At 49.0% G+C, this 19658-nt stretch overlaps 2 protein-coding genes across 2 annotated transcripts; both read left to right on the top strand.

Annotated features, from left to right (window-relative positions):
• The first annotated feature begins 3351 nt into the window (after window positions 1–3351).
• On the top strand, window positions 3352–5494 carry LOC101632476 (probable inactive serine protease 58). The gene is made up of 4 exons (XM_004677225.1): window positions 3352–3455; window positions 4002–4252; window positions 4843–4979; window positions 5345–5494. Exons 1-4 carry the CDS (start codon window positions 3367–3369, stop codon window positions 5492–5494), a joined length of 627 nt encoding a protein of 208 aa, XP_004677282.1. The 5' UTR covers window positions 3352–3366.
• Window positions 5495–9559: 4065 nt separating this feature from the next.
• On the top strand, window positions 9560–15074 carry LOC101631948 (serine protease 58-like). The gene is made up of 5 exons (XM_004677096.2): window positions 9560–9599; window positions 10650–10788; window positions 11003–11259; window positions 14045–14184; window positions 14273–15074. The coding sequence occupies exons 1-5, from the start codon at window positions 9560–9562 to the stop codon at window positions 14420–14422; spliced, it is 726 nt and encodes a 241-aa protein (XP_004677153.1). The 3' UTR covers window positions 14423–15074.
• Window positions 15075–19658: the final 4584 nt, after the last annotated feature.

Below are 19658 nucleotides of genomic sequence, written 5' to 3'. Positions count from 1 at the left end.
CTTCACCGCACAGCAGTCACCTAGTCTATCCTCAGGGGCTCTCCTGCCATCAGCACCTAAGTCCCAGTCTAAGGTCTTGAAGGTGTTGACGCAACAGTGCTCAGGGAGATCTGAAACCTGCCGCTCAGTAAATCTTACTCTGCAGTTTCAGAAGGAAGGAACATGTTCCAGAGCCATCCTCACTTCAGAAGAAGCCACTTCCGGGAACACGGCTGGGCCCAACATCCTGTGAGCCTGGAGTGTACTGAAGGTGTGCTCCCATTTAGTGCCCGGAACTCAGTTCTCACCCTGCAGCATCAAAAATGTAATGACGGTAGTAAAAAATGACATTTATTAAGGATTTTCTTTGTGCCTCTGTAAGTGTATGTGTTTTTCAGTTGTATTTCATCCTCACAACTCTCCGATGGGGAAGGAACTCCTAGTGTGCTCATCTCAGAGCCCAGGACTCCGAGGCTTAAAGAGTTTGGTGTTTTTCTCAGTCAAAGGCAGCTAGTAAATCCTGAAACCAGGAACAGGACTCTTGTGATTTGTTTCCAGAGTCCACTGTCTTTACTGTCATGTTAATAAACATTAAAATGTCACCAAGATTTTAAGAGCTTCACAGAAACATTTAAACATTAAAGTAAAAAGGTGTTCTCAGAAATCTGATAAATATGAGGAGCCTTGGGTTACCATTATTTTATTTCACCAGCATTATATAGCATTTACTATTTCCCATTAAAACTCACTGTTCTAAGCACTTTAAAATGGAAAATCTGAACAGGCCAGTAAGAAGTAAAGAAAGTGAATGAATAATTTAAAAGTCCCAATATGGAAAACCCCAGAACCAGATGATTTCACTGGCAAATCCTAGCAAACGTCTGGTAAAGAATTAACCCAATCCTTCTCAAACACTTACCCAAAATCGAAGAGGAGGAAGCCCTTTGAAACTCATTCTCCGAGAAAGCAAGACGTTGTCGAAGACAAAAACTGAATGAGTAAGCAGATGGATTTTAACCAGACTGTTGCAATAATACCCAAAGATAGGAGTCTTAAGAGGACAGCTGTGCCTTCGACTCTTATAGAGACAAATAGCCAAGTCACAGATGGGAAACTTATGTGGAGGCTGTTTTTGCCATACAGGGAATTCAGAAGTAGTCAGCAGGACAGGAAGTGTTGATCTCTTTGTTTGGCTAGTTTCAGTGGGGAGCAGTCTAAGCTCAGCTAATCGTCCATCCAGGAGACAGAATGGGGAATTGGCGATCTGGGCCTGACCACATCAGGTGCAGGTGAACGGAGAAAGGTCAGTGTTTGACCTTGTAACAGGCAAGCAAGGGAGATGTGTTGGGTCTTGTGGGAGAGTCTTCTCTAGCACACATGGGGAGGGGTAATTCTTTGCATAAGCGATTTCCCAGAATATAGCAATTGCAGTTTTGTTTTGAAGGACTCAGGAGATGTTCAGCATGTCAGAGACAATCTGTGGATCTAATCCTTCTGACTTATCTTGCTTGTGTTATCCCCAGATGTCCTGTATTGGTACGAATGGTAAGAGTTCGTTTTTCATTTTTCATAGCCGTGTAGTATTCCACTGAGTCTATATACCATACTGTCCTAATCCACTCCTCTCTCCTTGAGCATTTAGGTTGTTTCCCTAACTTGCCCATAGTAAGTAAGTTTGAAATGAACATAGGAGTGCAGAGATGCCTTCAGATTAATGTTCTTGTATTCTATCCTAGGAGGAGAAAGACAAATACCGGATGGTGTCACACACATGTGTTATATAGAGAAACAAAACAAAGAGCCAGATAAAACAAAACCAGTAACAAACTGTAGAAATGTGACTGTAGAACTGAGGCCACCATTGGGAAGAGGGGAGCAGAGTGATGTGGGAAGGGAACACAATGGACCATGGCAGACATCAGAAGGGGGTGAGCCAGTATCTCTGACTCCTGCACTGTGTGGTCAGCCATGTTACCTCAATTAAATAGAAAAGATTTGGACTTAGTTCCAAGTCTTGACATTCCACTAACTTCCATGAAAACCACAGATTCCTTGTCTCTAAGGTGACCCCAGGGCCGGGGGTGGGAGAGGATGGTTTATTGCACGTCTTTCCTGGCCCAGTGGGGTATGAGTCTCTGGGCATGACCGAGGGGCTGGAAGAAGGAAAATGGCCAGTGAAGGCAGGTGACCGTTCAGTCACAAAGGGAGGGGAGGGGAAGCTATGTCACAGAAGGGGACCAAATGTCAGCAGCTATGTAAGGGCAAGCGGGTGACCTGGAGGGCCAGGGAAGGGGCAGCAGGGATTGGATGCTCTACTGCTTCTCTCACTCACTCCAGCGATAACGCCCAGGTTGGCTACAGAACGGGGTCTGAAGAAGGCCTCATTTGAAGACTTCTCCAAGATCCTGCATCTCCCCTCCACCCCCAGTTAACATTTTTCCTGAGTTGTTCTTGATAAGAACACTTGGGCTGAAGACAGCGACAGTCCACAGTGTGCACTCTGCCTGTTCCTGGCCAGTCATAGCCCATCATGAAGTGGGGTCTTCTGTATGCCCTCATGGGTGCGGCTGGTAAGAGTCAGGGCCTTGTGGCTGCCCAGGGAGACAGGGCGGTGGGGGGAGGGCCGGGCACAGAAACTGCCACCTGCAGGACACGGCAGGCGTTTTAGCAACAGCTAACTTTTGGAGAAACCAAAGGAACCTCTCTCCCCGCTCAGTCACCCCACCAGCGAGCCTACTCTGCAAGACCTGCTGGGAGAAGTGGGGACCCCACGGTGCCTACCAGCTCTCTTGGACCCTGGTGTGTGACTTCCTAGGCTGGCCCTGCCCTTCTCCGGGCGTGGACTTCCTAAGGAGGCACCCAGGGGAGAGACGTGGCTGGGCAGGGACTCTGGAAGCCCCAGGACCCCACACCTCGCGTTTCCATCCCGTTCACCACCAAAGACAGGCAGTATTTAAACATTTCCTCCCACGTTTGGCAAAAGATAACTTAAAAAATAACTTTCTTAACAGAATGCTCCTTTGTATCACTCAATACTGCAGCGTTTCTGGTCAGCTGGAGCCCACATGCCAAACGTCACAGAACCTTAATATGCTCAAGGGACATGTGTTGCTTTCCTAGTGTGTGTAGCTTTCTTGGGTCACAAGCCTGATATCGTCTGTTTATTAAACATATTTAAAATCATTTGAAGACTTTAGTATCAAAAACCTTTTTTAAAAAAACTTTAAAAAAATCTTAGGCTGGAAAAAACTACCATAATCAAGTCTCACCCCTCAACCTTTTTATCGCTCTTTCTACCTAAAATCCCACTGATATTTAGGAATCATTGTGGCCAGAGATTTAGAAAATGAAAAGCCGAAGTTGGCAGAAGATTTTACCGTCCCTTACATGGCGTATCTGAAGTCCAGCCCAGAGCCGTGTGTGGGGTGTCTCATTCACCCAGAGTGGGTGTTGACAGCTGCTCACTGCCCGGTGCCGTAAGTATCCTGCTCCTCACAACCCCTTAGCGTAGGTATCTCTCTGCTCACACCCCCTTACTGTAAGTATCCTGATACTCTGGGAGCTGGAAAAGGACTATTTGTTTATGTTGTTATTTATTTATTTTTGCGTGGAAGAACTGGGGTATAGACCAGCGGTGTGTGTGTGGTGGGGCTGAGGGGGAAGATTCACTAGAGACAGTGGGGAGCAGAACAGGTGGCTCCATTGAAACCCACTGCTGAGGGTGTAGCGGGGAGACAGGAGAGGTCTGCTGCGCCAGGTGGGTCAGCTCCCTGCCCGGGTATCGAACTCAGACCGAGGCGGTGACAGCGCTGAGACTTGACCCCCCCCAGGCTAACAAAGAGGGCTGGAAAAGGTCTATTTGGACAAAAGCAGGTCTGTCAGGACATCCCAACAATTTTGAGAGGCTTCCTATGGCAATTAGAAACAAAACGAAGAGGTCAGAGTCATTTCTGCCCCCTCTTTCAGGCCTGACCTTTAGTCACCTCTTCCTTGCCTTCCCCCCGGCCCTGTTTCTTCCAAAGGGATAAAATACGACTGGGAGTGTATCAACCCAGCATCATAAATAATAAAGAGCAGATTCGAAATTGCTCGCTGACCATCCCCCACCCAGCATTCAACGCACAAACTCTGGAAAACGACTTGATGCTGATAAAACTGTCCCAGGCCGCTGACGTCAGCGCGCACGTGGGAACCATCGCCATAGCCATGGAGCGCCCCGCCTTTAACGATTCCTGCTTCATCCCAACCTGGACTTGGAATGACTTCAAAAACAGTGAGTGTTGGCTCTGTGGTCTTCGTCCTGAAGAGGTTTGGGAGTCAGGAAATCGTGGGGGGTGGGGAGGGAGGTATGTCTGAAGGGAACAGCTGATGCCAGGCATGCCCTGACCATCCCCTGGTTACTGCCAGGGTCTTACACTACAACTTGAAGGTCAAGAGATAAAATCCAAAGAAACTGACACAGGGCAGTCAACGCCAACCGATGGGCAGGTAGTGATGGTGAAGCTCTAGTATATTCGCGACCAGAATTCACACCTGAATTTAAATAAGATGGAGGCCTGAGGAGTCAGCACTTTGCAGAGGTCTCCTGTGGGACGGTGGCTACTGTCTCAAGGGCAGGCAGGGTAAGTCCCCAAGCAATGAATGGTCATCAAGCAAGTAAGTGGAGAAACAGCCGCAGGTCTCTGGATTGAGAGCAAAAATAAATACTCTGACACCGAGCAAGGGCCCTAAGGAAGATGAATGTCCGCTCCCTGCAATGAATATCCCCAGGGGCTGAGGAATCTTTCCAAACAGGGACTGAAGCCAGAGTCCATGTGACCCAGAAAGGAACCTCAGACTTCATTCGTCTTCTCTTTCCCACAGTCAGCGACCCAGACATCCTGACCTGGATAAACGAATACATCCTGCCGGACCACGAGTGCCATAATAAGCTAAACCGAAAGCTGGAGGCACCCATCATGTGTGTGGGGAGACCGCTGAACATCATGTCTAAAATCAAGGTATTTCCTTTCTCTGGACAGGAAAGTAGTGAGGGGTCGATGGCGTGTGCTGGGGGGAAGCAAATAACTCCAAAGGCCCGAGTGCCTCTCCTCTCTGCCCTCCACCTTTGGGTGTATTATTAGTCCCCTTTGGAGATGGATAATGACTAAGAGCTATCTCTCTGCCCCTTTTTGTTAGTGGAAGACACTCTGGGTAGAACCATTTGTTCTCTCCAGGTTGGGTCAAGCTTGAGACCAACATGTTCAAGCTGTCACCCCGAGTCAAGTGAGCCTGCTCTTTAGCTGCCTCTGCTCTGCCCCCTCCTTGGCTGAGCTTGTTCAAGGAGGACAGAGCAGCACTGACCTCCTCGTCCTCCTTTCTGCAGGAAGTGTCCGCCTCTCCAGCCATCTGCAGCGGGCGAGTGCATGGGATCTTGTCCTGGGTCAAAGGAAGTGTCATCCTGGGCAGTGAAGGATTCTTCACCAAAGTCCCTCCCTATGCAAGATGGATACTGAAGATCATCAGTACCGACTAAGGCACCTCTGTTCCTCCTTCCCAGCATTGCAGTAGCCTCAGGAATCCAAAAGGGAAACGTTCAATTACAAAAATATGGCACTAAGAACTCACCTGTGACTCCTGCTCTCTCTGTCATATAAACTACAGGGCCGATGAGAGCAACATCTCCGTTGTTTGCTCATTCATTCCAGAGTTACCGAGCCATTAGCTATAGGATAGGCCCCACTGTGCTAAGGACACAGAAGTAAGTAAGTGTGACAAAGTCTTGACCATCCGTTTGTCCATTAGGAAACCTTGCATTATTGCTCCAATAGGAAAGACCAATTGTTCCATGAGAGTATAGAAAAAGACATCCGAGGGCAGTCAAGAGATGTCACCATAGAAGCAGTTACATGAGGGGACAATGTGATAAAATGGCACAGTGAACAGGCCAGGTCTGGAGTCTCCCACCTTTGAGGGAGGCGTGTGTGTGCAGAGCCTGAAGGCTGTGGGCTGGGTGGTTCTTGGACACTGGTCTAAGGAGGACAGAGCAGCACTCCTCTACTAGAGCGGCTCCCCTCTACTAGAGCAGAAAAATAAAATGAGATGGATAATGCCTAAGAGCCGAGCTTATCCAGACACCTACGGAAAACCTACCTCAGTTCTGCGCATCAATGCCTTTTAACTCAACAAAAAATTTTCCAGTAATCTTTGACCCACCCGCTGTCTGTCTTCTCCGGCAGCCTCATCCCTACCTCCCTCCTGTGTCCTGCTCTGACTCACTCCCCAATCCTCTTCTCCCTCTTTTCCACTTAATTTTTCTCTTTGTCTTATGCCAGACAGTCTCCTCCTCCTCCTCTAAGACAGGCCACATGTAACTTCTAAAGGCCCCCTTTTTCACTAAAGACTAAAGAATTGTCATTAGCCCTGGGCACTAAGGCACATACCTCAAATTTAAACAATTTCCTTCCATATTTTATTGTGAAAATCTTCAAAGGAGCAATAAAGGTAAAAGAATCGTATGCATACCCGCCTCCTGCATTCTCATGCTAATTATTTGTTACATGGTTGTCTTGCGTGGATGCAGCAATTGGTATTGACGTTATCATTCATTAAGGTGCATAGTTTGTTATCATCTGTTCTTCATGCTGTTCTATGGATTTGGATAAACGCATCGTGTCAGGTACCCCCATGACAGTATTCCATGGGGTAATTTCAGTTCTCTAAAAATGTGTGTGTCCCCAACACCTTTGTTCCCCACTCTGGCAATCACTGATTTTTTTTTTTTAAGATTTATTTATTTGTGCAGAACTGGGGTACAGGCCAGAGGCTCAGGGGCGGTGAGAGGCTTCACCAGAGACAGAGTGGGAAGCAGAACAGGCAGATCGACGAAGTACACTGCTGAGGGGAGCAGCGGGCGGGTCAGGAGAGGTCTGCCACGCCATGTGGTCACCTCCGGGGCAGGCGGGAATCGAACTCATGCGGAAGCGGCTTTAGATTCTCAGTGCTGTGCTTTAACCCGCTGAGCCACCAGGGAGGGCCCAATCACTGATATTTTTAACCATAGCTTGATTTCCAAAGACTGGAATCATGCAATATGCATTTTTTAAGTTGCCTACTACCACTTCGTAATATACATTTAAGTTTCCTCCAAGGCTTTTTGTCACTTGGTAGCTCTTTTTTTTTTTTTTTTAATCATTGAATAATATTCCTCCGCATGGATGCACCATGCTTTGTTTATCCATTCACACATGGATGGACATGTGGGTCGCATAAAGTTTTATGCATAAAGATTTAAATATTATGTGTAAATTTTTCTGTGGACATCAGTTTTCCAACTCATTGGGGTAAATAGCTAGGAATGCATTTTCTGATCACATAGTGAGAGAACGTTTGTCTTTACAAGAAGCCTCTAAACTCCCAAATTGCTGCACTGCTGTGTTTTCCCACCAATAACTGAGGGTTCTCGTTGCTATTCCACATCCTTGTCAGCACTTGGGGTTGGATTTCACCATTCTACTGAGTGTGTAGAGGCATCTCATCATTGCTTTCATTTGTAATTTTAATGACACGCAGAGATTCTTTTCCTGTGCTATCTGCCTCCTGACCTCTCCTCTGTTAGGATGAACTAAATTACGCCCTCCCCAAATTGGTATGTTGAGGCTCTAAGCTCCAGTGTGACTGCATTTCAGATGAGGAAGTCATTAAGAGGAAATGTGGAAATGTGGCCCAAAGGTGGGACATTGACCTGACAGGACTAGTGTCCTATAGAAAGAGACACCCCAGAACTTGCTCTTTCTCTATGTCACTGCAGTGGCAAAGCCGTGTGGGCACACAGCGAGGAGGCTGCTGTCTGCCAGCCGTGGGGCAGGCTCGCACCTGGCATTTGAACTTGCAGAACCCTCAGTGATGGCCTTCGAGCTTCCAGAAGAGAGAGGAAATAAAGGCTGTTGCTAAAGTCTGTTGGCATTTCCTCATGATAGCCGAGCAGGCCCCTGTATTTGGTCAGGTGTCTATTCACATCTTTTCCCACTTGTATTTATTTACTTTGGATGTAAAATGATTTGCTTTTTAATGTTTTCTCTATTTTCATTGAGCTGACATTGGTTCTTAATACGTGTATGACAGAGCCACAGGCTCACACTCCTTCAAGTGTGAGCGCCCAGCACACTGACCACCAGGACCCCATACTGCCCCACCACAGCCCACTGGCCTCTCCCTGTCTTGCGCCCACTCCCACCGGCCCCTCTGGTAGTTGCAATTCACAGATGTCGAGGGTTTGTTTTAGTTTATCTTGTCTGTCCCTTCCTTTATCTTCCACATGAGTGAAATCATCTGGTATCGACTATTATCTTTCTAACCTGTTTCATTTAGCATAACTCTCTCTCTCTCGCTTCATGTTGTCACAAATGACAAGAATTTATTCTCTCTCTCTCTCTCTCTCTCTCTCTCACACACACACACACACACACACACACCTCGCACGTTCTAATTCCACTCATCTGTCCTTGGGCACGTGGGCCTTGTCCACAGCTTGGTATTGTAAAGAGTGCTACAATGAACATGAGTGCAGGTAGCTTTTCGAATTAGTGCTTTAGTATTCCTGAGATTGATACCTAGGAGTGGAAGAGCTGGGTCATAAGCAAATCTATTTCTAATAGTTTGTGAAGCCTCCATGTTGTTTTCTACAGGAGCTGGGCCACCTCCAATCCCAACCACAGTGTTACTTTTTGGCCACATCCTTCCCAGCACTTGTTGTTACGGATCTTTTTCATATGTGACCCACTTTTTAACTCGGTTCTCTACTGTGGTTGAGTGCTATGATTTCCCAGTACATTTTGGGTATAAACCCTTGATGGAGAAGTATGCTACCTGATGTGTGTGCAAACTTTTCCACCCAGCCCATGACATACCTTGATTTTCAGTTCTAAATACTTCATCTCACTACTGCCTGCCTGTGTGCCTATCAGTCCATTTATTCCATAAGCTCCTGAGGGCAGGACATGGTCTTCTACTTTTCCATCCTCAGCATGGAACAGACAGCCTAGCTCAGTCACACATACTATGAATTACTGATCAAATGGTTAAATGAATAGAAGGATGAGTAATGACATGAAAGAAATGGCATTTGGCCGAGGGGGTCATGGTCAACACCAGAGGTCTGGATGGTCAGTGCCACACAAATGAGGGAACAGCATCACATAGGCGGGAGGGGTCAGTGTCTTTCATGGGTTCAGAGACAGACATGGCCACAGAGTTTGACAAAGTGGGGTGTGGAGGAGGTGGCTGTGGGAGATCTCCGAGTGCCAGTGTGCTCAGGTTGGCTGCCTTCTTCCTTCACTTCCAGACCCAATCTTAACTCTCAGGGACCAGGTCACCAGTATCTGTTCTTGTCCCTCCAACTCCTGAAAACCGATTAGTAGACATCATTTCTGGAACTGCAGCCTGTCACTGGAAGAATTCAGGGCCCCTCGCTTCATCTTATATGGACACATGACCTTCTGATCTGGAAGCTCCTCCTTACCTAGGCCTTTTCCCTCCATCCTTTCCTTTTCCAGACACCCTGAGCTGAACCTCATCTTTTGAGAAGACTTTTGACATCATTATGAAGTTTATCTTTTTCTGGATGCTTTTGAATTTGTCTGGTGAGTGCACAATTTTCTCTTTATTTGCCCAAGAGAAATCCCCAGCAAAACATGTAAAATGATAAAGATACCGATGTCCCTCTGGTGGTGCAAGGGGTTAAGTCTGAGCACTATGAAGCTCTTCATAGCCACTGCAGCATGAGTTCGATCCCTTGCCAGGGAGCTGACCCATATGGCACAGCAGACCTCTCCTGTCTTGCTGGATCACATCCAGGGCTGGGGATGGACTCATGCTGCAGTGGCTTTAGCTTCTTATTTATTTATTTTTATGATTTATTTATTTGTGCATATAGAACTGAGGTACAGGCCAGAGGCTCAGGGGTGGCAAGAGGCTTCACCAGAGACAGAGTGGGGAGCAGAACAGGCAGATCGATGAAGTACACTGCTGAGGGGAGCAGTGGGCGGGTCAGGAGAGGTCTGCCGCGCCATGTGGTCACCTCCAGGGCAGGCAGGAATCGAACTCATGTGGAAGTGGCTTTAGCTTCTCAGTGTTGTGCTTTAACCCACTGCACCACCAGGGAGAGCCACGTTTGGTTTGTTCTTTAAGTTACTTATGTGATGTTGCCTTATATCATTCTGCCTTAGAGAGAAAGATCTATGGTTGGATATAGCATTCTAAAAATGGTAAAACTAATAAATCCCCAGGGTGTGATTTAACATATGTCCTCTGAATTGCAGAATGTATTTAAGTAAGCTTATACTTTATGTGAAAAAATATTTATTGATATCTAAAAGGGAGAACACTTTCTCTTTTGAAAGGGGTATATTTCTATTTTTTTCATGTTTTAGAATAAAATAAACTAGTGTAAAAATTCAACTAACATATAAAATTCCTGGAAAAAATTTCCTAGAGGTGGGCTTGGAGATGATTCATCACTTAGGCCTTTTAGTCATACCTATCATGAACTCATGTTAATCAAGCTTAAACAAATATTCAACTCAGTGAGTATACAAAAGGCAGAGGAAACTTGCGAAGCTATTAGTAAATTTCCTTTATTTTTTCTCATAATCCTTAAAAAAAAATCTCAGAAGTTCCTCTCTCTCTTTCAGTTGCTCTGGCCTTTGATCCAGATATTACAAAAGGTGTCTCTACGCCCTACTTGGTCTACTTGAAATCTGATTACTTGCCCTGTGCTGGGGTCCTCATCCACCCCCTTTGGGTGCTCACAGCTGCCCACTGCAACTTACCGTGAGTGATTGGTCCTCCAGGTCTTGTCAGCGTTTGGTTCCTAGGTTGGGCACAGCGCCAACCCCTGCTTGCGGTCACTGCCCAAGTCTATGGCATTAGGGAGGCCTCTGGGCTTGTGAAGAAGTGCAGAGCCGGGTGGGGGGGAGATGGGTCAGGGCCCGCAGCATGGGGAGTATCTCTGTCAGCCCACTCACACAGCTCCAAAACCTTGCAGGAAGCTTTCAGTGATGCTAGGAGTTTCAAACCCATCAAATCCCAAAGAAAAACATGTCCAGGAGGTGGGCTTTGAGAAGATGATTCATCACTCAGGCTTCTTAATCACGGCTATCTATCATGACCTCATGTTAATCAAGCTTAAACAAAATATCCAACTCAATGAGTATACAGCTCTGGTCAGCCTGCCTCGTGAACCGGCCCCAGAAAACAGCACGTGCATGGTCTCTACCTGGGCCTACAGCATCTGCGAAATCAGTGAGTCCAAGCTCAGTCTGCGCTCAGAAATGGACGCGCGTCTCCCCTTTGCTCTCTGGACTCCCGAAGTCCTTCCCGATGAGACTTGATTCGTCCTTCTTACCCCGCTTCCCTCCCCTGCACTCCCTGGAGGGTATCTTTGGGTTTTCCCTGCTCTGTCTCCCCCTTAGCCTTGCTTTTACAGACAGAAGCTCATGGAAGATACTTGTATTCCAGTTCTAGTTTTCTATGTGACAGCAAGGGCCTTTACCTTTGGTACCTCTGGGTTCTCACCTCCTAAATGGGGCACATGTTAAACTGGATGTTGTCAAGCTCTTCCAGGTAACAAAGAAACATAAAACTTTAAAATATGAAGTAAACACAATACATTAAACCTAAATAAGCATATACCACTGTATTAAATCATAAAGAACTTTCAAACACAAGATGGTGACTCACATAAATCAAAGCTTGAGCAAAATATCTCTGAAATAAGAGCGCATGCTGAATGTTCTCTTATTTCTTCAGCAAAGTGAAAAACTGAATTTTCACAAGGGGAAATCTTCTGTATAAAAATCAGAAACTACTGAACCAAATGTTCTACCTAATCTCCTTCTCTGGCACATGTTTCAGAGTCTATGAAAAAAGCTTGGGGAAAATTAAGACAGCTTTCTCTTTTTTAAATTGCATCCCTATCTGCCCATGATCTGATCCCAAAATAGTCATGCGAATTCTATTGTAGATATTAATCAAGACAGTAGGTGCATTAGCAAAAATGAGCCATGTAAAGGCCTTTGAGGAAGATTTACTGATATAACTTTACTCGTGAGTAAATTTACTTGAGTACACCTTATACACACCACGCACTAAATGCCAGAGTCTGGGAGGAGCTTCAGAAAGCAAGCTCTCACCCACGCCCCGTTCCGTTTTTTGTCCACTATTCCTCACTTTATGGGAGCTAGAGCGGTTCTCGCTGACCTTTTCCCTCATTCCCATGCTCAAAGCTTTTTAAACTGCCCGTTGGTAAATGTCTTCAGAACTTCGCCTTCATATACATTTTCTTGGCTACATCACAAGTAGAATTTTTTTAGCTTTTTAAAGAAATGATGGACAAACACATCATCTCTAAGGTGCATGACCGGAAGTTCGACACAGGTGTCCATTATGAAATGATGTCACCAGTGATCAACCTGTGCATCCCCTCACGTGCGGACCTTCCGTGTGGAGGTGGGGTTGAGAACACCTACGAGTTACTCTTAGGAAATTTCAATATGATGAACCAGGCTGTATATGAAATCCTCAGAGCTTATTCATCTTGTACCTGAAAACTTCGTATTGGATGAACATACTTCCCGCCCCTCCCCACAGCCGCCATTTTCTACTTCCTGTCTCTCCCCCATCAACCAACTGTATAGAGTCCACACATGTGAGGCCACGCTGCCCTTGTCGGTCAGCATCTAGAACCTTCCCTCTGTCCCTCTGTCAGCATCTAGAACTTTCCCTCTGTCCCTCTGGTGAGCTTCTAGAACCTTCCCTCTGTCCCTCTGGTGAGCGGTGTGTTTGCTTCATCTGGGCTATTCCACTGAGTCAAAAATGTTTGTCCACCAAAGCCATCTTGTTTTGCTCGGGCTCATGAGGTAACTAAGCCTTTCCCAAAAGAAATGTTGAGCCAGGCAATTGTTGCTGAGCTAGAAAATAAAGCGGAGATTGTCGCATATTTTCTTTTTAAGAATTTACCTGTCTTTCTCAAGGACGCGGCAACAAACACACCCTATTAGAAACAAGGATCTTAAAAATAAAATACGTCTTCCCAAAGAAGACGCCTTAGCAAGAAATCCTCACACACGAACAGGGACTGTATTTTCATTCTCTCATTATGCTGCAGGTAGGGAAGGACTTTGCTCTAACTGACACAGCTCACAGCACTTGGGAGCCTCTGAAATAAAGGAAATATCTTGATTTTTAGGATTTAGTTTTACGGGCTTAAGAAAATTATTTTTTGAGCATTTTTTAACAGATAATTGGTTTCTTGATTTGACAAACCAAAACTAGGCTTTGAACACTCTAAAGTCCTTCAGACTAAAAATAGAAGGAACATGTCTCAGATACAGAGGTGTGACTAAGCTGATCCTGAAATCCTGGAGTTCTAATGCACAGTAAGTGAACACTCACAATACTTTATGACCAAACTTGGTGGAAGACTAGAGCTTAATTATTCCTTCTGATAGTGATGTGATGTGACAGACGTGACCACAATAGCCAGCAACGGTCACGCCCAGTGTATTTGATCAACACGTGGTGACCTTACATTTCCATGACATTGGATGGCAAATACTTTAAAATCAAATAAATTGTACACACAAGGCAGTGATGAATGTTAAATCTGGCACAAATACTAATATGAACAGTCAATAGAGGAATAAACAGAGCAGATAAATCTCCCATCTCGAAGGACACACTTCAGTGCTTAAATTTCCAGAAAACTTTAATTTGCTTCACTTCATTGCAGAGCGGTGTCGTATTTACATATAACTTCTCAGAATTGCATCTCTTGTAGAGGGAAATGGACACTTGTCTCCTGAGAATTTGTACCTCTAATCATTTCCTCTTGTTCTAACTGTTCCTGTCCTTATTTATTTCTTTATTTGTTTATTCATTTATTTATTTATCTATTTATTTATTTTGGTGTTTTCTACCTGTAGGGAAAAAAAAAAAGTGTGTGCATGTGTTGAAAATAGGGGGAAGGAAAAAGAAGTCTTGGTATCTGATGATTCCTTAGGAGCATCTGTGTCTCTTTCTGCTCTAGCCAAGGATCCTACCTCACTGCAACATGTGAACATCTCCGTCATCTCCCCGAATCAGTGCCGTGACGCCTACAAAACCCTCAGCATCAAGGACAATGTGATGTGCGTGGGCATCGTGCCCGGCAGGAGGCAACCCTGCAAGGTGGGTTTCTCTCCACGCCTCAGTCTCCCCGCTCCTCTCCTGTGTCCTGTGTCAGAAAAAAAATAACCCAGTTTCCATCCTCTGGCAGGAAGTCACGGCGGCGCCCGCAGTCTGCAACGGGACGCTTCAGGGCATCCTGGCCATGGCGGATGGGTGTGTTTTGAGAGCAGATGTGGGCATCTACACCAGAGTCCTGAACTACGTGTCCTGGATTGAAAACGTGATCCAAAATAACTGAGCTTTGGCGCAGGGATTCTGGGCTGGGCAGTGCAGCCTGTCCCCAGTGCAGCCTCAGAATTAACTCTAACAGGCTCCTTGGGTGGCACCACAGATGTGTCTCGCTTCTGCTCGACAGTGGGGGGCTTTTCACACTGGTGCTGTGACTCTGCACGAGAACCTTCTTGCTGTTGATGGATGCAAGCCCAGCACCCCTTAGGCAGTGCTCACAGGCGGAGGGCTGCGTCTGGTGACCATTTGACCTCTGCCTTACTGGAAGAGGGGCTACGTGATAGCATGTGGGGCGGCAGCACCCCAAATGCTGCTGTCAGTGACACTTGCCAATGGGTTCAAGGCGTCTCAAGGAGCGGGCTAAAGAGGACCGCGGGAGACAGATGGGGACACACCATTTGCGTTCTCCGGGTCCCCACAGGCTTGATTCGGGTCAGTCATTTTGCAGGATCCTGGGGAAAGACTCGAGCTGTGGAGGGTCCCCGCAGAAGCCCACGGGCCATGATGGGGCCGATGAGCAGGAGCCCAGCCCACGGCTCCCCCACAGGGTTTGCCTTTTCTGGGTGTCGGGTGTCACCAGAAGCGCGTTCCCCCCTCGGTGTCACGCTTGCGTTTTCCTTCTCTTTATGTCTGCAGCTCTGTTAGCACCTGAAAGTCACAACCGACAGCTGCACCAAACAACAAAGACGAGATTTAGTGAGTTGTTTGCCCGTGGCTGTCAGTTACCTGCCTTCCAGCAAATCCGTGCAAAGCCCCACAAGAGACGCTCGGTCCATCTCGCTCACAGGCCCCTGGCCCGGCTGTTGCATTAGCGCTGAGCGTCTGGGTGCTCGCCGGGGCAGCTTTGCTGACCGGAGGCCCTAGGGCCCCTCCCGCCTCAGTCCAGAGCTCCCAGGAGACGTGCCAGGTGCATCCCTGCTCACCTGGACGCCAGCTCCCCACTCACACCACTGCCAGACTGCGATGCCGGCGCCTTCCTAGGCCCGCACAGGGTAGGGGCCGAACGATGCTCTGCGATGGTCAGCTCGCGGAGCTGGCCGCAGGCGCCCTGTAGCCTCGCTGGCGCCACAGCAGACGCAGGCGCATTGCTAGAGCCGCTTGCGTGGAAGGAGAGAGAGGAGGTGATGGACGGGAGGTGGAAGGAAAGGAGAAGAGTCAAAGGCGGGGCCCTGCGAGTGCCTGGGTCTCCCCAGGCTCGCGGATCCCAGAACCGTAGGCAGATGGCGCCCCCTGGTGGAGCAAACGCTGCTTCCCATACAGGCCCGGAGAGAGCGGGCCTGCTCTGAAGTCTCTGGGCTCCCCCATTTGCACCCCAGGCCCCTGCTCCTTTGCTCTGCATAAAGAAGGTCGGATCTAGGAGCAGAGGGCCCCGGGCCAGTAGTCCCCACCCTGCCCCCCCGCAGAGTCGCCTGCCTCCAGCACCCCTGAGTCCTGGCAGTTGCCTGCCTTGAAGCCTTGTACTGCGCATCCCTCCAGGCTACCTTAGTAAAAAATAATTTACTATAGAAAGATCCATTTGGGGTTAGGGTGTGAGGAGGTTAGTGGGGGTGAGTGCTGAGGCTGGGAGCTCAGAGACAGCGTGGTCCTTCTTTGTCCTAGGGGCGTGAGATGTCCTTCTCCCCTCCCCCCGCGCTCCTAGCATCTCTCCACGTTTCTCCCCAGGTCCCTGTGGGCTTTGGTGCGGTCATTAAAGTGCATCCGAGTCTCCTCCTGGTTGGAGGTCGAAACCCGAGGGAGCCTGCCCTTGAGCCGGCATGTGGAGCTGAAGCTTCCCCCCTGGACTGTGTTAATGCTGGACGCAGCCCTTGGAGCGGGTACAGGTGCCCAGGCCCTTTACAGGCACAGAGAGGAAGGTCCTGGGAGATTCCGTCTTTTCCCAAGTTCACGAGTGCAGAGCTCAGGGCTGTGGCTAAGCCCGCAGGAGACCATGGGGTGGGGGTGGGGTGCTGCACCCCCATGCAGGGGGCTCCCTGAGGGGCAGTGGGAGGGCAGCAGGCGGCTGCTCCTAGTGACCAGCCCAGGAGGCGGGGCTGGCTGGGGGAGCAGCTTTGGGGCTGTGGGCAGAGGAGGAGGGGCTGGCTGTGGCTGGCAGCCAGGGGGTTTTTATCCATGTGCCCAAGGAGGGCATGTCACTGTGTCTCTGCTGCAGGTGCAGAACAGGGTCCTGCTCTGGGTCACGTTGGCCATGAGCAGCTTCAGTTCGGTGGTGCTGACACGCATGACCCTGTAGTCTGCCCCAGGGCGGGTGACAGGCTGCTCCTCCTTAGGATTCCGGAGGGAGGCCAGCAGCTCCAGTTGCCCCTGAAGGTCCTGCTGGTACCAGCTCATCCAGGGGTACTGCATGTCCTTCAGGGTGCAGTTCAGGGTCTTGGCCTGTCTGCGCTGCACCAAGACCCACCTGGGCGTTTGCTCCACCAAGTTCCCAGCGGCGCCTGAAACACAAAGTTTGCAGAGTAAAGGCCACAGAGAAGACCCCCGTCTCCACGCAGCAGCTCTCTCTCCCTCCCTCACCTCTCAGCTTTCTCTGCCTGGCTCTGACCTGTCCTCATGGCCGCCAGGAGCATGCAGCCCCACAGCACAGGAAACATGGCCATTTCCCCCCCAAGGGCCCCACGGCAGGACAGAGCAGCAGAGCTGTGGAAGTGGCCTGCAGGCAGAAGAGCAGGGCCCCGCCTGTCACTGGACAGTGGGTGGCCCACCCTCTCTGGGCCCGGCACTCAAAAGGGCGTGGCTTGCTAGAAAGCTCAGCGATTTATCTCATCTTCTCACTGAGTCTCCAAGCACTTTCCTGTTTCCTGTGGGTTTGTTGGTGAAATGAGCACAGCTGTCCCCCAGCAACCCCAGCAAGCTTTGCGTCTCCTGTCCCCTTCCTGGTGCTGTGGGGCAGCGGGTGCAGATGCCAACACCCGTCTCCATTCCCCACGTTGGCTGCGGACACACTAAATGTAAGAAGCACAATTTTCCCAGCAGGAAACTAGGGAAGAGACTCCCCCACCCCTACTTTCTCAGAGCGCTTACTTTAGTAATACGGTCAGTTCCTTTGTCTTCGGAAGGTGCGTCAGTCCTAACAACCTTAAATAACCTGTGTCATGGCAAAGACCTGGGATTCTTTGGCAATGGCCTGCAACATCTCTTTGATAGTGTCATCCAGGACGAGCCCGCCTCCCGGCTTCTATGGGAGAGGAGGAGCCTCACCTGGGAATTTAACTCAGAGCAACTGCCCAAGTTGCAAGTGATTTCTTGTCACAAAGATGTCACAGGCTTCACTTTTTCCTGTGGGTAGAGAGGATTAGGATACACTGTGTGTGACAAACGTCTCTCAGGTCCTCTCCCTGGAGAGCCTGCCTTTGTTATCCTGAGGACGGTGTGTAGTTGCTGCCGGTCCAAGCTCGAGCACTCTGCTGTCTCTGAACAGAAGGCTGCAAGGTGCATTGTTCTGACTCAGCGCGTGCTCAATAGTAAAACTGTTCTTTCTCTGCATCCCTTGACAAAAGCTTTTCCAAGTTGGGAAGAGATGGGTAGGGGAGATTTTATTTTCTCTTGTAATTTAACTTGTAATTTATTTGTGCTGTTGGTTCACAACACTGTGTATGATTTAGGGGTACAGGTTCACAGCCCTTCAGATGTGTGATACCACCCCACCCCACACCAAGGCACCCTTATTCTCTAGCACAGCCCCTTAGGCCTCCTCCCTTTGCTCCTGACCCCCCACTTTTGCCTTCCTGTAGCCCCAATTCCTTTAATAATATTTTCCCAGCAGCTCATGGGGCTGTTACTACCGAACAGGCTGGCTGGACTCATTTTCTTCCCCTGCAAGGTGGAGCTAATCATGAATGCTACTGATGGAATAAATGGATTAATACATGAGAAAGCCTTAGACTAGAGCTTGGCACAGACTGAACACTCAGCAAGAGCTGACTTCTTCAAGGGTGAAGGTCAAGTTCAGTTAAAATGGCATAGCATTAACTGTAGTTTTTAGTCTTTCTTTAATTGCTTAACACCTAGTACTCACCTGAGGTCAAGTTCTCAAACAACCTTTTCAGAATGTTGAGGAAACATTCGCTCACAACAACACATGGGTTCGCGCCACTCCATCCACCCCACATCCCGCCACCCACCTTCCGCCACCAACCACGCTCCCTCTGCCCGCCCCTCCCCCCCATATGGCATCTGTCATCAGAGTATGGGTTGGTTTGTGTTTTCACCCCAAGTACATGAGATCATACAGCATTAGTCTTTCTCCTCTGGTTTCTGTCACTGGACATCATCCACCCAGAGTCTAACACTGGTAAGAGGCCTGCTTTTCCCGCAAATTTCGGGAAGCAGTGGTCTGGGAAACCGGTCAGCCTCTTCCTTCCAGATGGCCGCCCGGCTCCTCACCTTCTCAGCTGTGCCTGGGGTTGGGGGCTAGAGACGCCTCCTTCTGCTCTTATTCACCCAGGTGCTAAGGTCCACTGGGCAGCTGCTGACCACCTCAGCTGGCCCCGCAGTTTCATGACTCAGTGGTTACAGAGAATCTGCAGGCGCCCTGGGAGCTGCCCATGTGGAGAGGCGCGTTCCCGGCTCGGTGCTGGGAGGCCCTGTGGACACCCGCCTCACTCATCTTCAGACTGTCCACTGCTAATGGAGGAGGACACTTGAGTCACTGGGGTGACTTCCGGCTCTGGGCCAGCTGAGTCAGTCGCTGTGCAGAAAAGAACTCGGGGGGCCGATGGCTCTGGGCCTCCCTCTGGGAAGCAGTGCGCAGTGGGGAGCTGGGGACCAGTAGGTACTCCCGCCAGCTCACCCCGCACTGCTTCCATTTCCTCATCTAAAACTAATGTTTTTAGTGGATGGAGGTTTTTGACAGTGAGGTGAGTGTAAATCTCCTCTTTACCCCAGGCTCCAGTGGCCCCCAACCCTGGCACTGCACAGCCTGGCAAGTGGGCAGTTGGGCTGAGCCTGGGGGGGTGGGGTTGGGCTGAGCCTCAGGGGACAAAAGGTGACCTCCCCTCCCCGGAGGCAGCTGGGGTTGGCAGCAAGCAGGAAGCATTCAAAGGCAGACACAGCTTCATTCCTGGGGTCCCCTCCTCCCTTCCCCTTTCCTCCCTACCTCCCCCCCCCAACCAAAGCTCCCAATCTGTACATCTGGAAAGTTGATTCACCTCTACCCAGCCCTTCCGGGGCTTAGCAGCAAAGATGCCTCCAGGAGATAGAAATCACAGCCACCCCCCTCCATGGGTTAGCAGGCAGCACTCAAGCTGGCC

The sequence above is a fragment of the Condylura cristata genome, unplaced genomic scaffold (assembly GCF_000260355.1).
Source record: "Condylura cristata isolate star-nosed mole 26May11 unplaced genomic scaffold, ConCri1.0 scaffold00005, whole genome shotgun sequence".
NCBI classification, from domain to species: domain Eukaryota; kingdom Metazoa; phylum Chordata; class Mammalia; order Eulipotyphla; family Talpidae; genus Condylura; species Condylura cristata.
The sequence above is the reverse complement of the archived record's forward strand: the minus strand, read 5'-3'. Positions and strand labels throughout refer to the sequence as shown.